General features: G+C 48.6%; 1 protein-coding gene across 1 annotated transcript in view; it reads right to left on the bottom strand.

The window, feature by feature from the left end:
• LOC136640525 (uncharacterized) overlaps nucleotides 1–10,592 on the bottom strand; it is a 117,019-nt gene extending 106,427 nt beyond the window's left edge. The window contains 6 exon segments of the mRNA XM_066615683.1: nucleotides 3,271–5,138; nucleotides 5,708–5,797; nucleotides 6,980–7,129; nucleotides 7,663–7,789; nucleotides 9,254–9,336; nucleotides 10,425–10,592. Of these exon segments, the coding sequence (XP_066471780.1) occupies nucleotides 3,271–5,138; nucleotides 5,708–5,797; nucleotides 6,980–7,129; nucleotides 7,663–7,789; nucleotides 9,254–9,328 (2,310 nt within the window). The 5' untranslated portion in view covers nucleotides 9,329–9,336; nucleotides 10,425–10,592.
• Between the last annotated feature and the right edge of the window lie 2,454 nt (nucleotides 10,593–13,046).

The following is a 13,046-nucleotide window of genomic DNA, read 5'->3' as shown; positions in this document are numbered from 1 at the left end:
TTTTAATGTCATCCAAATTGGCTGTGGATGGCATTTATTTCACCTATCCCAAACCGGCGGCGGATGGACTAGTCAGTAGGTTTCATGCATTTAAAATTGGTCACTGTGTGTAATAAAGTAGCACAAGTTAAACCCAATTGCATTCTGGGATCTATGCTGGGTGTGTGTGTGTGTGTGAGGGTAAATAGAATGCTAGATGCAGGGAGGAGGCAGCAAGATGCAAGTCTCTGGTTGTCTTGTGTACTCCCTGAGACATCTGGTGGGCCACTGTGAGACACAGGAAGCTGGACTAGATGGGCCCTGGGCCTGATCCAGCAGGGCCCTTCTTATGTTCTTGGGGGCAAGCGAGAGGCATCTTTCTTTCTTTCTTTCTTTCTTTCTTTCTTTCTTTCTTTCTTTCTTTCTTTCTTTCTTTCTTTCTTTCTTTCTTCTGCAAGCTTTCTCTGCAGCACTACAGGTTAGACAAGGAATCCCTCTGAGCACCTAACTATGCTTGTGTCATTATACATTGTACAATAGTTCTGTTGCCCCCCCAAAGCGGAAGGCAGTGTCCCTGGTGTGCCTCAATTCAATAACCCACCCATTGGCAGGTGCAGAGACAGCTATTTATTGCAAGTTAACCAAGCAAGGCACAAGGAGCGTGTTCTCTGATCATGTGTTCTCAGAGCATGTGCAAAGTTTAACTGGACTCAGCCAGCCTTTTATACTCAATTCAACAGGCAGCTCAGAAAATTTCCACCCCTGTGTCACCCAACACCCCCCCCCCCTACTTGTGGTATTCCATGTCCTGACCTAGACTAACGGGAGCCCTTAGCCTATGGCTTAATTTCATTGTGTGAATCTTACATCCATTCCATATCTGAACAACTCCACCTTTGGGACTAATCTGGGATGATGCACAAGTGAGGGCTTCTTAATGTGGCTCACAGTGTTTTTCTGTGCTGCTCTTATGTGGGGCTCCCACTGACCAGGTCTACTCTTCCTGGCTACACCATTCTCTGGGCTCAGCAGATCCTCTTGAAGAACTGTTTACCCTTCTCGCTCTGCAAGTAGTTTTAGAGTCTGCAGTACCAAAGGGGCTGTGTGTGTGAGGTGGGGAGAGAGGACGATGGGGGAGGGCAGCACATTGGAAGCCCCACCAAGCAAATCTCACATCCCTGGTAACAAATCTGGAGGAAGGGGGTGTCCAATACCAGTATGCTGACACCTTACAATTAACTACTTGCATTTTAGTACAAAGCAAATGTATAGAAGATTGTTACTCCATTGCAAAGACATGTGGAATAATTGCCACATTTTCCACAATCAGCAGAGGCCGATTGAAAGGGGGCCATACAAGAGCAGTGACTCTTGCAGAGAACCTATGAACACCCTCCTTAGGCAGCAGCTCTTATCTCTGCCCTGGGAAGGACAAGACAGTCTATTCGTACATGACGTTGAGAATTGCCTCCTGCAGTCATATGAGAAAGATTCCAGTCTGTGTAACTCCTTTAGAAGCAATTCTATTCCCCGACAAGATTTGTATCAAAACACCTTGGGGACATCCATCCCAGCTGCTGTCCTATGCCCAGGTTCACAGTCTATCTATTATGACAAGGCAATGTTTCTCAAACCGTGGGTTGGACCCACTAGGACCCACTTGATGCTACCCTGGTATGTGACTGCATTTGGGGAAAAGTGACAGACCTGTACTTTGAACAAGCTACTGTGTAAATTCTTTGTCAGGGTTAGAAAATAACCCGGGGAAAATTTGGCCTGGATAAGGTAAGGGCATAAGCTGTGTAAAATGCTGAATCACCAAGAGTCAGGTGGATAGAGAGCTCACTAATTGAAATAGGTGTTGAGCTAGCATCAGGAGGAGGAGACACCACCCTTCCAAATTCTCGCACAGTGCTTTAAAAGGACTGCAAGAGCCCTCATGTGCGGGAAGGCAGGTGATCATGTATGTTGCACATTGTGCTGTCTTTATGTTTCTTTGCTATGTTGCTGTTATATCCGTTACCTTGTAAATACAGACTGAAATAATAAAGGAAGTGCTCTTTCTTGTGTGGGCTGAGTCTTTGAGGCTGCATTCCACAGGCAGCAACAGATAAGCGGCTGCTCCTTCCTCGACATTCTTTAACAATGATAGTAAATGGGACTTACTCCTGGGTAAGTGGGGGTAGGATTGCAGCCTAGGATTGTTAAAAAAATTTTCTGCTTGATGATGTCACTTCCAGTCATGACATCAATTCTGATGGGTCCTGACAGATTCTCATTCTAAAAAGTGGGTCCTGGTGCTAAATGTGTGAGAACCACGGGGATAAGGTATCAAAGTGCTTTGTTGTGTGCTTCTCAAAATTATAGCCAAAATAAACTTGAATGGAGAAAAATAATTCCAGAGAACAAGGGAAGACCATTCAGACTTGCCGTGTTTGCTGCAATGGAAGGAGGACAGCCTTACATCATTTTCCCTCCCAGGAAGCTTTCTGGAAAATACAGATTGCACATCTGTATACACAATGGAAAAGGCTGCTAAACACACACCTGGGAATTCTGGTTGGGAAACAGCACCGGAGGTGGATGAAGAAGCAACCCCTATTATCTGGGCTCCACCTCATTAGGCCCGACTCCATGTTGTAGGTCTGGGAGGCTGCACCATACCAGAGAGGGACCTTCTGCCCTCCGGGAGGGTGGTAGAACTACTGTCCTTATGTTCGCATGACTCTGGAACCTTCTAAGGGGGTATTAAAGGCACAGGTCGAGCTGATGGGAATCCTCGCACTCCTAACATCGGAAACGGTACAGCGGTGGTTGGCCTCTGCTACCACTGCAGTGCTCTGTGCCTTCCCTTCTCTAGAGTCCGTTTGCAGAGCAGCCGTCTGGAGCTTGCTTCACACATCGATCAAACATTATAAAATTGACTCCTACGCTTTGCGAGACGGAGCCTTTGCCAGGTGCGTTTTGCAGAGCGTGGTTGCTAGTGACTCGGGTTCATCCCACCCTTGTAGTTGTATGGCTTGGGCTTTTCCCATTCATAGGACTGACCCTACCATGGAGCCACGGAGAAGGGGAGCTCACCAGCATTCACATACCCTCCCATTATAACCTGGACATAAACTAAGAGTCAAGTGGATTAAGACATATGTTCAAGTAAGTAAATATTTAGTTCATGATAAGTAAATCTTTTTACAAAATTAAATTTTTGCAAATTTAAATGCTTCTTAAATATTGTGGCTCTCAGATTTCTGAAGTCTATTGTATGTGGCTCGTATGTAAAGCAAGTTTGGCGTTCCTTGATTTATATGGTTTCTCTTCTGTGTGGGTCCTTTGATGCCGGATCAGTTGTGAACTCCGAATGTAGATCTTTCCACACTCCAAACATTTATATGGTTTCTCCCCTGTGTGGATTCTGTGATGCACAGTCAGTTGTGAGCTGTGACTGAAGCTCTTCCCACACTCCAAGCATTGATATGGTTTCTCCCCTGTGTGGATTCTGTGATGTAAAGACAGGTTTGAGGTCTGCCTAAAGCTCTTCCCACACTCCAAGCATTGATATGGCTTCTCCCCTGTGTGGATTCTTTGATGCACAGTCAGGATATTTCTTGCAGTGAAGCAATTTCCACACTCCAAGCATTGATATGGTTTTTCACCTGTGTGGTTTCTTTGATGCACTATCAGGCCTCTGCTCTCACTGAAGCTCTTTCCACACTCCAAGCATTTGTATGGTTTCTCCTCCATGTGGGTTCTCTGATGCACAATCAGGTGTGAGCTCCGACTGAAGCTCTTCCCACACTCCAAGCATTTATATGGTTTCTCCCCTGTGTGGGTTCTTTGATGCACAGTCAGGCTACTTCTTGCAGTGAAGCTTTTCCCACACTCCAAGCATTGATATGGTTTCTGCCCTGTGTGGGTTCTTTGATGCACAGTCAGGTCGCAGCTCTGAATAAAGCTCTTTCCACAATCCAAGCATTTATATGGTTTCGCCTCCTTGTTGGTTCTTTGATGCTCAGTCAGATCTGAGCTCCGACTGAAGCTCTTTCCACACTCCAAACATTTATATGGTTTCTCCCTTGTGTGGATTCTGTGATGTAAAGATAGGTTTGAGGTCTGACTGAAGCTCTTTCCACACTCCAAGCATTGATATGGTTTCTCCCCTGTGTGGATTCTGTGATGTAAAGACAGGTGTGAGGTCTTTCTGAAGCTCTTTCCACACTCCAAACATTTATATGGTTTCTCCCCTGTGTGGATTCTGTGATGTAAAGACAGGTTTGAGGTCTGACTGAAGCTCTTCCCACACTCCAAGCATTGATATGGCTTCTCCCCTGTGTGGATTCTCTGATGTAAAGACAGGTGTGAGGTCTTACTGAAGCTCTTTCCACACTCCAAACATTTATATGGTTTCTTCCCTGTGTGGGTTCTTTGATGCACAGTCAGGTGTGAGCTTTGACTGAAGCTCTTTCCACACTCCAAGCATTTATATGGTTTCTCCCCTGTGTGGGTTCTTTGATGCACAATCAGGTCTCTGCTTTCACTGAAGCTCTTCCCACACTCCAAGCATTTATATGGCTTCTCTTCTGTGTGGGTTCTTTGATGCACAGTCAGGTTTGATCTCACACTGAAGCTCTTTCCACACTCCAAGCATTTATATGGCTTCTCCCCTGTGTGGGTTCTTTGATGCACAGTCAGGTCTGAGCTCTGACTGAAGCTCTTTCCACACTCCAGGCATTTATATCGTTTTTCTATTTTACGATTTGTGTGATGTGTTCCAAGTTCTGATTTACTGCTGATGGTTTTTGCCAGTTGAGGATGTTCTTTCCCCCTCATTCCAGTTTCATTTTCTGAATCAACTGCGGTGACATGGAAATCCCACCGGTGAAGAACATCACATTTATTACTCGATTCCTCTGTCTCACTTCCATGCTGCTCCTCTGATCTGTCGTAATGCACAGCTTTCTCCCTTGTGTGGGTCATTTTATGGACAATCAGATCTGTGCTGGTGCTGAAGGTCTTTCTCGTCTCAGACAATATAAATGCTGACCTTCCCTCCTGCCTCCTTGTTCCATCCTGGTCTCTAAATGTTACTTCGTCTGCATCCTGCCTGTTTGTTTTGGGTGATTCTCCACGTGGTTCCCTGTTCTCCTCTTTTCTACTGCTTCCTAGAACAAAGAGAGAAGCTTGATGAGCAGCCCAATAGAGAAATGGGACATAGAGAAATGTCCACACCTTAGCATATTTTCTGAGAAGGAAATGCCTGCGGGTTCAGTGGCACTGACTCCAAGGAAGGTATTTATTTCCAGAATTTTTCTTCTTCCTTTCTCTCAAAGAGTCCCAAGGCAGCAATTCAAAGCATTGCTTAGGATTGTAGCCCCCTCAGTAATCCATTCGTAGTTACCTGCTGTACAGGAATAAAAAATTACAACTGCCTGGCTTGTTGCAACCTGACTCAGCCTGGGATTGGAGCAGCTTTTCTATCCCTTGTAGGTAATGACTGCAATCCTAACCACACTTTCCTGAGATTAAGCCCCATTGAACAAAATAGGACTTACTTCCAGGTAGACATGGTTAGGATTGTGCCCAATGTTATTTTGGAAAAGGCACAAGAGGGCTTTCCCTCAGGGGATATGTGACCAAAATTTTGTTTACAGTGTTGAGGTGTCCCAGGTCAGCCAGCACAGTGATCCAAAGCTACTGTTTTATTAAACAGTGTTGTGTGTAATAGAATTACCTGCTGATTCCTCTTCTTCCTTGTGCCCCTGGAAGAATGCAGACTCTCCTTCCTCCAGCTGGGTAACAAAGGCAGGTTTGGGAAACTCCTCTGAGAAAGAAACAAGAGAATGAGTTCCTTCTGCATACAAAATATCCAGCCTTTCCAAAACGACTGCCCCCTACCTCCAAAATGGCTCAGAATGGGACAGGACAAGAGGTGACCTCTCTGACCACCTGCACATGAATGAGCTGCATGGTCAGTTCTGAAAGGGTCAGTCTGGTTTATGTAAGTTCAGGCTCACTGCTCATGAGTGCTGGAATGGTGACCAGTTGTGAATCCAGCTGCAAATGTGAAACCAGCAACGCTTCTCTCATCAACCTCTCAGCACATGCAAAGAAAGCCTTAACCAGAAGGCCAGCTGTCCCCCTCCTCTTCTGGCAATTCCCTCTCTGCAAAGTGACTGGGAATTTAGGCAAGCAGAGAAACAAGGTGGTCTTTCCTGCCTTTTCATCTCATCAGCAGGACTCTCAGCAAGACTAGAGCTCCAGATTCTCAGTCTGGAACAGCCATAGCGCAGTGAATGAGTATTTGTTTTGCACACAAAAGACCCAGAAACCATCCCTGGCATCAACTCAAGAGAGGGCTGGGAGACATCCCTGTTTGAAACCCTGGACAGCTGCTTTCAATCAGTGTAGACAGTACTGAACCAGATGGGTCTGACTCAGAAGGCAGATTCCCTCTGTCCCAGAGCACCATGAATGCCTCCCCAGACAAGCCCAGGCTGAGGAGGAAGAGCTGCTTAAAGGGACAAGACACCCCTTCCCCTTGGCTCACAATGTTCTTCTTCAGCAAACCCACTTTTCTTAACAGGAGAGAGTGCTAAGATCTGTCACTGAAGAAAACCAGAAGAAAGAGGACTGAAGTTCGCAGTTCCTCCACTTGGATCTGATGCCCAAATAGAGCTGGCATATCAGCAGGTTCCAAAGACTTTGCCGATGTCACAACAGACAACGTCCAAGACGGCATAAGCCACAAGTCCTGGAGGTGGTCTGGCAAACATACATGGCTCTTGGAATCAGAAGAGATGAAAATAATCTCTTTTTGCTCATTTAATTAAATCATTAAATCTCATTTAATTCCTGCTTAAATGAAAAGCTCCCACATGCTGGAGAAGGAGTGACTTTATGGGCCAAGACAGCCCTGGGCTATTTTGTGACTCATAATGGCAGTTAAACCTCCTCCTGTACAAAGCCGTTTCTCCTAACAAGAAAAAGTATCAAGATCTGGTACCTAAAGAAAACCAGGAGAAGGAGGATTCCAGTTGCCTGTTTGGCTCTGATGCCCAAATAGGGTTTGCAAAGTGGCATGTTCCAAAAGACTTTCTTGGTGCCAAGACAGACCAAGTCCAAGATGACATCAGCCACAAGCCCTGGAGGTGATCTGGAAAACATATGTGGGAGTCAGGAGAAATAATCTTCAATCCTAAGCCCCCTTCACTTTAGACCTGAAACCTCCCATAGAGGGAACCAGAGAAGACGCACGTCATGCCCCCAGTCAGTGCAACAGTTCAGTGTTCCTCTGAAGACATGAGGTACAGGTCATAGATCTAACACAGCCCCTTCAGTCAGCCTGAGAAATCCCACTTTCCCTGGTGATAGGACCAACGGGCAGGTCACCCAAAATCCCCCCAGCAGCAGTGCCTAGTCCTCAACAAACCACCAATTCATGGGGAAAGAAGCGGAACAATAAAGGACTGGAGGAGGCGTGACCAGCACTGTCAGGTACAAGTGGTGCATTTTGCAGGTCCAGAGAGCTTCAGTTCAGCTCTAGAACAGCAAGGAGTATCAGGCATGTTCAGAACACAAGTTCCAAAACTGCATGCCCCATTTTATTGTGCAATTCTAACAGTGGAAAACAAGAATAGCAGCTCATGTCTTTGGTTCCTACACACCAAGAATGAAGGACACCCTTACCCAGAGAGGACACCATCTCATAATTCTCCAGCATGACATCCCTGTATAGAGCCTTTTGGCCCGGCTCCAGCAGAACCCACTCCTCCTCTGTGAAGCGCACAGCCACCTCCTCGAAGGACACCAGACCCTGGAAGGAAAAAATAAAACAGTTCTGTTCTCAGAGAGAACATCTCACCCTTTCGATAGAACATTTTTCTGCTTTTTTGCCCTCAGCCTGAAAGAGAAATTAAGTTGGGATCAACTGGTATTTTCTTGCAGTCTATTTAGCAAATCAGAATAGTTCTTTATACGTAATTTTTTCCTCCTTTTTCTAACGGAACAGACACCATCCATGTATGACACATGTATGACACATGTGGTCCTGATGAAAAATACCACATCGCTTGAGTGACCACCTCTATGGTATTCAGTGGCCACATCGATGGTATTAGATTGGGAGGCAGGACGACTTACCAGCAATTGAAAAGTGGTCCAGGAAATATTCACAGACCGCCTCACTGTTTCACCATATATACAACACGGCAATCCTTCTGTCCCAGCGGGGCCAGACAGGGATGCCCAGGTGTGGCCTTCCTTGGAGGGACTGCTGCCCACTTTGATGGTGCAAAGAAGCTGCATTGTTGCTTACACATAAGTACAAAACTCTTTACATTACTGTGTTGCCTGTAACAGGAATAGCCGACTCCAGTATAACAGGCCAGAGTTTGGACATGCACACGCTCAGCCTGTCCTGAGTGAGCAACCTCCATCGTGCTGCTGGCTGTGCCCCTTTTTGACCACCCACTCAGCCATATTACTACCCCAGGACCTCCCCTCAGTCACTGCCCACTCAGCACTGCACTTCTCTTCCTGTGGGCAGAGTTTGTTCTTAACACACGGCCTGCCATTCCAGTTTTGTGGCTGTCTGCTTGCTCTGCTTAGCTACTCCAGAAGGTCTGTCTGGAAAAGGAGGGCAGATAATGTTCTCTGCTCTTGCCCTGAGCCATAATCTGTTGGGTTCAGCCACGTCACAACCTCAGCCTGTCTTCAGCCACCTTCTCTTGCTCACACTCACACACAAGCAAACGTCCATATGGCATTCATTCAAACCCCCAAATCTAAAACAAACCATGATGAAGCGAATGGCCAGTAGTAGCAGGTGGGCCACGGTGTCCAACTGGCAGAGGGGGCAGAGGCTCCCTGATGAGACTCACAGGACCCTTTAAACTGCAAAGGACAGTACAGTGTGTGAAGGACTCCTGAAGGGCTGGGGAGAAAAGGCTCCAGGCCGCTGCTCACTTCAGCCACCATGATTGAGGGTACCCCACCCATGCATTGGAAAAGGGAGAGAGCTGCTTAGAGACACAGATTCTGAACTCAAAGGAACATCTCAGAACATGCGAGGGCATTCTAATAAATAGAGAAAAATTACAGGATTTTACTGGCCAACCAACACTCCAACCATTGGAGTTCTCAGGAGTTCACACGTACTCTTCTGAGTGGTCAAATACACTATTTTACAGCACCAGACAAAAAGGCTTCCTTCAAGGCCTGGAAGACAGAAGGAGGACAAGGTGTTCTTTGCACGTTGCTGTGGTGTTCTGCCCCTTACCTGAGCAGGCTGCAGAGGTGCTGATTCTGCTCCATGCGAAAGAGGAGATGGTCTGGAACGTGGCCCTGATTTCATCCCACTGCCTGTGAGGGAGACAAACTTGATGGGAAATCATTGAACCTTCGCGCCCTCTTCCTTCTGCAACTTGACACGATTTCCCCAACCCAGAAATGCCTCAGTGGGTGAGACACTCACATCCTCACTGCGTCACATTCTTCCTTCTGCCACCTGGTCCCTGTTTCTTCCCCTCCCTGCCTGTCTAGTCACCTCCATCCTCTCCTTGCAATCCTTGCTCCTTCAAAGAGTCTCAGATCCACCGAGACCCACATTTCCTGCTGTATTGTCTGCCTTCAGTCAGTCCTCCTGCAGCTGTTCTTTCTCAAAGCCCAGTCCCTAGGAGTGACCTTGAGCAGCACACAAGACAGGTGCTGTATCCACTCCAGGTGATGTCCTGGAACTCAGGTGATTAGATTGGTTGGAAACCCTGATTTGCCAATCCACAGAGCAGGAGGAAGTCAGATGTAATGGGGGCATCTTGGCAGGGCTGTTTTCCAGATCATTCATGGGTGGAAGTTCAGTTATGTCTGTAAGGGCCCAGCTCTAAGGGCCAATAGTGCTGGAGCTCAGCTTGTAAATGTGCCATAAAGCACTTTTGTGGCACTCTTGGAGTAAGAAGTGCTGGTTCCGGGCTAGCACCAGTCAGTGCTGGACCCAGTACTTGGAGGTGCAGAGTTTCGGGATGGTGGGGAGATATTCTGGGGGGGGAGGGTGTAGCAGGGGGAGGAACTGGCCTGGGAGGGGGTGGGACCAGCAGGCCTCCTCTGCCAGATCCTATCGTCCATGTTTGGCTGAAAGCAACTGACACCTACTGCCTGGCTGTGGGACCAGCAATGCAATGCAACAAATGGTGGAAGGAGGTTCTGCTTGCAGCAAGAACTGCAAAGCATGCTACTCCTCATTTGATAAAGCCCTCCCCTCCACCCAGAGCCTCTTACTGGTGTTGGTCACATCGCATCTGGCCTCTCAATCTGGAAGTAACTGGGGATGATGCCATCACCAGTTACTTCCAGTGATATTGCCAATAGCTGCACCATGTCAACTGGTACGCAAACATTAGGAAAAGCTGTGTAAGTGGAATGAAATTCCCCCCCCCCGCCCCACTGACACACACCTGGAATGATGACGCAGGCTCTGGGAGGGCAGGGCAGAGATCTGGGGCTTTGTCTTCTCTGGGTCAGGCCTGGATGCTGGAAGGATCCTTTTCGGCTGCAAACTCCAGCGCTCTTAGGAAAGGGTTTTATTCCACCTGCCTCTGTTCATGTCAGGAGCAAAGAAGCTGAGAAGAGTCCAAGCAAGGAGGGAGGATCTGAAGGATACGCCATTAAAAGACAAGACACTTGAGAAGCCCCCACCCCCTTCCCTTTCAGGGACAGTCCCAGGGATCAAACACGGTTCTTGGGTGTCCCTCCTGCCTCCAGCTCTTCCTGCCACTCTTCCAGCTCTGACACTGCTCCCCCTTTGGCCTTGTCCCTGTCACACAAACCCCAACACAGAAGCAGAGCCCTCTAAGGCAGCCCCAGAGGGTAGCATGCAGCTGGGGGGGGCGGGTAGGAGTGTCACAGTTCCTCTCCAACCCCCCCTTCCCTTTCCTGGCTGAGCCTGGCTGTCTCTCCCCTCTGGTCACTCCTGGGGGCTCTCCCACCCCAGGAGCCCTGGGACCACTCACCACCCTGAAGGGACCCACCTGGGAGGACTGCTGGCCTGGAGGAGGGAAGCAGAGGAAGGGGCGGAGCAGGGACTGGCTTCCCATTCACTCCTCCTGTTAACCCTCACGGTGCCTGTGCAGAGGAAGGACTGGCTGGCTGGACCCTCCTTTCCCCTCCTCTCCCTCCCGCAGCATCCGATGCGCAGCGAAGGGCAAGACGGGGGTCTCTGCTGGCCCCCTGCCTGGTGCTTGCAGCGGGGCGGACGAGGGGCGTCTTCGGAGGACTTCCCGTCTCCCTCCTGCCTGGTCTCTCTGCAGCATAAGAACATAAGAACAGCCCCACTGGATCAGGCCATAGGCCCATCTAGTCCAGCTTCCTGTATCTCACAGCGGCCCACCAAATGCCCCAGGGAGCACACCAGATAACAAGAGAACTCATCCTGGTGCCCTCCCCTGCATCTGGCATTCTGACATAGCCCATTTATAAGATCAGGAGGTTGCGCATACACATCATGGCTTGTACCGCATAATGGATTTTTCCTCCAGAAACTTGTCCAATCCCCTTTTAAAGGCGTCTAGGCTAGATGCCAGCACCACATCCTGTGGCAAGGAGTTCCACAGACCGACCACACGCTGAGTAAAGAAATATTTTCTTTTGTCTGTCCTAACCCGCCCAACACTCAATTTTAGTGGATGTCCCCTGGTTCTGGTATTATGTGAGAGTGTAAAGAGCATCTCCCTATCCACTCTGTCCATCCCCTGCATAATTTTGTATGTCTCAATCATGTCCCCCCTCAAGCATCTCTTTTCTAGGCTGAAGAGGCCCAAACGCCGTAGCCTTTCCTCATAAGGAAGGTGCCCCAGCCACGTAATCATCTTAGTTGCTCTCTTTTGCACTTTTTCCATTTCCACTATGTCTTTTTTGAGATGCGGCGACCAGAACTGGACACAATACTCCAGGTGTGGCCTTACCATCGATTTGTACAACGGCATTATAATATTAGCCGTTTTGTTCTCAATACCCTTCCTAATGATCCCAAGCATAGAATTGGCCTTCTTCACTGCCACCGCACATTGGGTCGACACTTTCATCAACCTGTCCACCACCACCCCAAGATCTCTCTCCTGATCTGTCACAGACAGCTCAGAACCCATCAGCCTATATCTAAAGTTTTGATTTTTTGCCCCAATGTGCATGACTTTACACTTACTCACATTGAAGCACATCTGCCATTTTGCTGCCCATTCTGCCTGTCTGGAGAGATCCTTCTGGAGCTCCTCACAATCACTTCTGGTCTTCACCACTCGGAAAGGTTTGGTGTCATCCGCAAACTTTGCAACCTCACTGCTCAACCCTGTCTCCAGGTCATTTATGAAGAGGTTGAAAAGCACCGGTCCCAGGACAGATCCTTGGGGCACACCACTTTTCATCTCTCTCCATTGTGAAAATTGCCCATTGACACCCACTCTCTGCTTCCTGGCCTCCAACCAGTTCTCAATCCATGAGAGGAACTGTCCTCTAATTCCCTGACTGTGGAGTTTTTTCAGTAGCCTTTGGTGAGGGACCGTGTCAAACGCCTTCTGAAAGTCCAGATATATAATGTTCACGGGTTCTCCCACATCCACATGCCTGTTGACCTTTTCAAAGAATTCTATAAGCACTGCGGGGCAGGCCTGGAAGACCCTCCAGGCACCCCTTCCCCCTGCTGTCCTCCCACCTGGCTCCGGTCCTGATGCAGCATCTCATTCCCTGCATCCTGGTCCTTCCCACTTGTGCGCAGCCCCTCCCCCCGGGGGTCGTCTTGGGATGCCTCCCAGGCAGGTCCTGTTGGCTTCTGGATTCTGCTGCCCACCTGCTTGTTCTCCTACTTGGGGCTTCCACCGACCAGGGATGGTCCTACTAGGACGTGGCATCAGTCCCTGGAGACACTGCTCTCTCTACCCCACACCTCCAGCTATGCAGGGTGGGAAGCCTCTGAAGCCGAGAGGTGGGGGCTTCAAGCCCACCGCCCTGCCACAGGCCCGACTCCCAACCCAAAGCACACCCTATGAGTGGTTCCTAAACCTTTTAGGGCTTAAGTTAAGGTA

The sequence above is a fragment of the Tiliqua scincoides genome, chromosome 2, assembly GCF_035046505.1.
Source record: "Tiliqua scincoides isolate rTilSci1 chromosome 2, rTilSci1.hap2, whole genome shotgun sequence".
NCBI classification, from domain to species: domain Eukaryota; kingdom Metazoa; phylum Chordata; class Lepidosauria; order Squamata; family Scincidae; genus Tiliqua; species Tiliqua scincoides.
This window is presented reverse-complemented; position numbering and strand designations above follow the sequence as displayed.